Source organism: Nuphar pumila, chromosome 12 (assembly GCF_984573655.1).
Source record: "Nuphar pumila chromosome 12, dmNupPumi1.hap1.1, whole genome shotgun sequence".
Classification (NCBI taxonomy): domain Eukaryota; kingdom Viridiplantae; phylum Streptophyta; class Magnoliopsida; order Nymphaeales; family Nymphaeaceae; genus Nuphar; species Nuphar pumila.
In genome coordinates this window covers 1,044,923-1,051,007 of record NC_143260.1, presented here as the reverse complement: position 1 = coordinate 1,051,007, position 6,085 = coordinate 1,044,923, and the positions used below count along the sequence as shown (strand labels likewise).

At 43.1% G+C, this 6,085-nt stretch overlaps 1 protein-coding gene across 1 annotated transcript; it reads right to left on the bottom strand.

Annotated features, from left to right (window-relative positions):
- Positions 1 to 416: 416 nt before the first annotated feature.
- LOC149819579 (glutathione transferase GST 23-like) lies at positions 417 to 1,341 on the bottom strand. The gene is made up of 2 exons (XM_089983246.1): positions 1,027 to 1,341; positions 417 to 856 (listed from the first exon to the last, which is right to left on the bottom strand). The coding sequence occupies exons 1-2, from the start codon at positions 1,339 to 1,341 to the stop codon at positions 452 to 454; spliced, it is 720 nt and encodes a 239-aa protein (XP_089839372.1). The 3' UTR covers positions 417 to 451.
- Between the last annotated feature and the right edge of the window lie 4,744 nt (positions 1,342 to 6,085).

Genomic DNA, 6,085 nt, shown 5'->3' with positions numbered 1-6,085 from the left:
ATGGTTAGGATCTGTGTCACAGGGATTTCGCCATTTTGGTGGAATGTCCCTATTTTTTATTTTTTTATTTTTTTAAATATTTTAAGGCTTTGTTTCAATAAAAATATCAAAATTAAATTTTTATTGTTTACAAAATTTTGCGTTCTCGAGTCCTATTTTCCAAAAAAAAATCGAACTTACGAGTCAAACTCCTTCGTGTCCACGTGTCTTTGTAGCATAGGTTAAGAGGATAAAGTGGTTAGGACGTACCAACGTTACAAAATATAAATTATTGATATCACAAGGTAGACGATTTGACTAGAAACAGGAAGGTAACTGACCAAGGGTTGCATGTCTAAATTAATTCTTAACACAAGATCAACAATGATGCATGCAGAGAAAGTCACTTGCAGACTCATTCATTCAGTAGGAAAAAAAGAAAAGAAAAGGATGCGATCTAACATATAAAATCCTAAGCGGTGGTCGAGTCATTGGCGGTGGTGGTGGTTGCCGTCGGAATGGCCATCATGTGTCGCACGCTTCTGGCGTACTCCAACAGCTTCTCCTGCGCAGGGATCGCCGCCTTCACCTCCGGCAGTTCCTCGAACTCCCTCAACCAGGCGTTGAAGCAAGGGAACGCTGCCACGTCAGCCAGGCTCACACCCGCCACCTCCTCGAACACGCTGAGCCAGTAGGACCCACAACCCAGAACGATGTCCAGAATCCCGATCTCGTCCCCACCGAAGAACCTCCTCCCCTTGAAGCTCCCTTCCTTCAGCTCCAACTCCACCAGTTTCAGGTACTCGGAGACTTGCTCGATGGCCGCTTTTTGCTCCTCTCCGGTGGTCTGGAAGACCTTTCCGACTGCTGGCCCAAGCTAAGATGTACAAAACTTTGGTTTAGTTCCAGTTATTACTTCAAAACTAATAACGCTCTAAAAGCAAAACAAATACAACAAGGCAAGCAAGCCCATATACACCAACTTCGGCAAAGTTTAAGCCAGCAGGCCGGGCATACCTGACGACACTAATAAGCTTAATTACATACCTTCTCTTCTGCAAAGTGAACCCAAAAACGAGCAGTGGCTCGATCGTAGGGGGCTTCTGGCAGGATGGGGTTTTCTTTCCACGTCTCCTCGATGTATTCGAGGATCACCACCGACTCGGCCACCGGTTTCTCGTCATGCAAGAGAACCGGGACTTTCTGGTGAACCGGGTTGTGCTGCAGCAGGAGAGGGCTCTTGTTGGCCAAGTCCTCCTCCACGTATTCGAACCCGACGCCCTTCAGTTTCAGAGCCAGCTGCACTCTGTGGCAGTAGGCGCTCGCCCACGTGCCAAAGAGCTTCACACGTGCGTCACCCATTTGCCTCGGCTCGGTTTTCTTTCTTCTCCCACTTTCTTTCTCTGTTCGAGTTGAGAGGGTTAGAAGGGTTGGATGGCGGGGTTTGAGCAAAGGCTGCCCTTATTTATAGATAGCTCTCCTCCCTAGGCCGTACCGGTACCGTCAGAGATTCACCGAACCTATCTACTTTGGCAGAGGAGTCTGGCAACTGAGCTTTTCCGGTGAGTGAGGTCATGACCCTTCCGTTTTATTACTTTATTTGGTAATAAAATGGCTCTATCGATTCGGTTCACCTCGTATCGGTTAGGACGGAACATGGCAAGATATCTAATCTCATAATGCAGACCGGATCATGGATCATGTAAATCTGTGTTTCACAAAGCTACGTAAAAGATTAACAGAGAGGGCATGAAGCCTGTTTAAATTTGCATATAAAAACCAGTCAGTCAGTGGGTCCCACTAGATGGGACAGATGCCAGACCGGAATCAATATTTTACATGTAACGCTTTACCTTTATCTGCCTGCTCTCCTCGTGATCGATGTGTCCAGATTTTGGGAGGGTGGTGTATGTTCGCCCAGGATGATTCATTGAATCCCACGTCTATGTTCGGAAGTCCCAAAAAGAACCACGTATATAAGCACATGGGGTTTGTATTCCCGTGTAGGTGCAGTTGCAAAGACTTAAGTACCCTTTCTTGCTATTTTTGTCATAAAAGGATAGTTTGAGAAAATGACAAAAATATCCTTCATTCAAAAAAGAAAAATAAACGGTTCAAAAAAAGGACAAACATGTCCTTCATCCAAAAAGTCGAGGATGATATTGACTCTTCAAAGTCTACAAAGCGAAATGAACCTTAGCCAACGATCTGACGGTGAGCCGGCGATCCGATGGTCATCCGACGAAACGAACCTGAGCCATAAAAAATGTTTGTCTGAACTTTTCATCGTCATTTTCTTCTTTTTCCTTCTTCGTAAAACTCTCTCTCTCTCTCTTTCTCTCTCTCTCTCTCTCTCTATCTGTAGAGAAGAAATCAAGGGAGGCAAAGAGCTCCCCCTAGAGAAGGCCATGAATATCAACCCTCTCACTCTCTCTCCATTCTCTTTCTACTTCTATGCACATCTAGCAGACGATCCTACATTGCTCCATCAAACACCTATTGATTTGCACACTGACTGTAGCATCGTTCAACTTGATGAGTTTTGGAGCCTGATTCATAGTTTTTGCCCTTACAGGAGGGGGTTTGGGGGCTCCAACCAGCGTGGGTAGCATCATTCAACGTGATGAGTTGTGGAGCATGATTTAAAGTTTTTGCCATTACAAGAGTGGGGTCTGGGGGTTCTCCCCCGATGCGGTCAGCGGGCGAGGGGCTCGGGGAGCAGCGCCCCTCAGACCAATTTTTTTTGGGTTCCTGTATAATTTTTTTATTTTCTTTCCCTCTTTTAACTATCGAAAAAGTGCAATAAAGTGTTTTGTTTAATCGTGGGGCTCATGTTTCCTTCGGTTGTTTCTTGCTCGAGGTTTTCGTAACACCCCTTCCCACAATTTTTCTATTTTTCTTTTTCTATTTCTTTCCCACAATTTTTTCAATGACTCCGCTACAGTTATTTTTAGTGTTGTCGGGTCTCTAACGAGCTCCACAGCGATTTATAGTGTTGTCCGGTCTTACAATAGCGATTATAGTATTGTCGGGCCTTCCTACAACGATTTGTAGTATTTTGGGGTCTTCAACAAGCCTCACAACGATTTATAGTGTTATTCAGGCTTCCAACAGTGATTTATAGTATTGTCGGGCTTTCCTATAGCGATTTGTAGTGTTTTCGGGTCTCCAACGAGCCCCAGAGCGATTTATAGTGTTATCCGGCTTTTCAACAGCAATTTGTAGTGTCTTCCGCAAATCACTATAGCTATTTGTAGTGTTTTGGGGTCTCCAACGAGCCCCACAGTGATTTATAGTGTTTTCTGATCTTTTAACAGCGATTTGTAGTATTATCGGGCCTTCCTACAGCGATTTATAGTATTTTTTGGTCTCCAACGAGCCTCACAGCGATTTATAGTGTTATTCGGTCTTCCAACAGCGATTTGTAGTGTCTTTCGCAAATCACTATCACGATTTGTAGTATTTTTGGATCTTCATCGTGCATTACAGCAATTTATAGTGTTGTTGGATCTCACTATAGCAATTTGTAGTGTCTTCCACAAATCACTATAGCGATTTGTAGTGTTATTCAGTAAACAAATCACAGTAAATCGCTACCCGAATAAGGACCAACTTGTCAGGGTCATATCTCACTAACCAAAGGTCATATTCCAAATCCGTGAAAAGTGGTGTCTTTGTTATTGAGTCTATTTTATTTTTGTCAAATTTTAGCAATTTTTATGATCATTTTATTCTCCATTTTAACTATAAACCAGACCTCTATTATTCTGTGTTATTTGAGTTGCAGAATATAGAATAATAGGGGTCTGATTTTTAGTTAAAATGAAGAACGAAATGAAAATAGAAATCGCTGAAAATTTACAGAAATAAACTAGACTCAATAACAAAGACACCATTTTTTACGGATTTAGAATATGACCTCCGGTTAAGGAGATATGGCCCTCACAAGTTAGTCCTAATTTGGGTAGCGATTTGCTTACTGAATAACACTACAAATCGCTATAGTGATTTGTGAAAGACACTACAAATCGCTATAGTGAAATCCAACAACACTATAAATCGCTGTGGGGCTCGATGGAGAACCAAAAACACTACAAATCACTATAGTGATTTGCGGAAGGCACTATAAATCGTTGTTGGAAAACCGGATAACACTATAAATCGTTTTGGGGCTTATTGGTGACCCAAAAATACTACAAATCGTTGTAGAAAGGCCCGAAAATACTACAAATTGTTGTTGGAAGGCCAGATAACACTATAAATCGTTGTGGGGCCCGTTGGAGACCCGAAAACAATACAAATCATTGTAGAAAGGCCTGACAATACTACAAATCATTGTTGGAAGACCGGACAACACTATAAATCGTTGTGGTGCTCGTTGGAGACCCAAAAATACTAAAAATCGTTGTAGGAAGGCCCGACAATACTACAAATCGTTGTTGTAAGACTGTACAACACTATAAATTGTTATGGGGCTCGTTGGAGACCCGACAACACTAAAAATCGTTATAGCAGAGTCATTGAAAAAATTGTGAGAAAAATACAAAAATAGAAAAATAGAAAATTTGTAGGAAGGGGTGTTACGAAAACCTCGAGCAAGAAACAACCAAAGGAAACATGAGCCTTACGATTAAACAAAACGCTTTATTGCCCTTTCTCAATAGTTAAAAGAGGGAAAGAAAATAAAAAATTTATACAAGGCCCCAAAAAAATTGGTCTGAGGGGTGTTGCCCCCCGAGCCCCCCCGCCAGGGGCGGCTTCCACTGGACCCCCGCCCGCTGACCGCGCAGCGGGACCCACGCCGCAGGAGAGCCCTCGGACCCCCCATTTGTAAGTGCGAAAACTCTAAATCAGGCTCCACAACTCATCAAGTTGAATGATGCTACCCACGATAGGAGGAGCCCCCAAACCCCCTCCTATAAGGGCAAAAACTATGAATCAGGCTCCACAACTCATCAAGTTGAACGATGCTACCCACGCTGAGAGGAGCCCCCAACCACCACCACCACCCCCCCCCCCCCCCCCGTGTAAGGGCAAAAACTTTAAATCAAGCTCCACAAATCATCAAGTTGAATGATGTTATCCACGCTGGGAGGAGCCCCCAAACCCTCCTCCTGTAAGGGCAAAAATTCTGAATCAAGCTCCACAACTCATCAAGTTGAATGATGCTACCCACACTGGGAGGAGCCCTCAGACCCCCCCTTCTGTAAGGGTAAAAACTCTGAATCAGGATTCACAACTCATTTAGTTGAATGATGCTACCCACGCTGGGAGGAGCCCCCAAACCCTCCTCCTGTAAGGGTAAAAACTCTGAATCAGGCTCCACAACAGTCAATGTGCAGGTCAGTCAGTGCTTGATGGAGCAATGTAGGATCTTCTGCTGGATGTGCATATAAGCAAAAAGAGAAGGGAAAGAGAGTGAGAGGGTTGATGTTCATGGCCTCCTCTAGGAGAGATTTCTTTCTTGGATAATCCTGCAGTGCAGAGACTGGGTCTTAAATAATCATCTTCGGGGCACTTAAGTCTTTACAACCACTTCTTTTCTAGAATCGTCATTTTTTTTTGCACCAATGGAGGAGAGGGTACTTAAGTCTTTGCAATCGCATCAAATTCCAACGCTAATTAATGCTGACAAACATGGGGATACGAGACGCACATGCTTAAATACGTGGTGCTCATTGGGACCCCCCGAACACAAGATGTAGCTAATTGCCCTCTTCGGGGGAGAACATATAACCAGCTTCGCCAGATTTTGTTGGCAAGCAAAATTTTTTAATTATTGCAATTTATGTAGTAAAGAAGGGGCATCACGAGGAAATGTGAGTGCCTATAAATTTTAAAAAATCAATAAAATATATAAAAACATAAAAAAAGATTGAAAATGCTTTTACTTTTGTGATACAAATAAGGAAATAGGGTGGCACGAACTTCATGCCAGTGCAATGCGATGGTCCTGTTCTTACTGCTGCAAGCCTATTTGGTTTAAGTATAAAGAGTGTAAGAGAGCGAAAGAGAAGAGAGGAAGAGGAATTACAATCATTTGAAAGTAATCACAACGAGGGTGAACAAAGAAAGCTCAATGCATTTGCAGTCATTCACTGTTTTG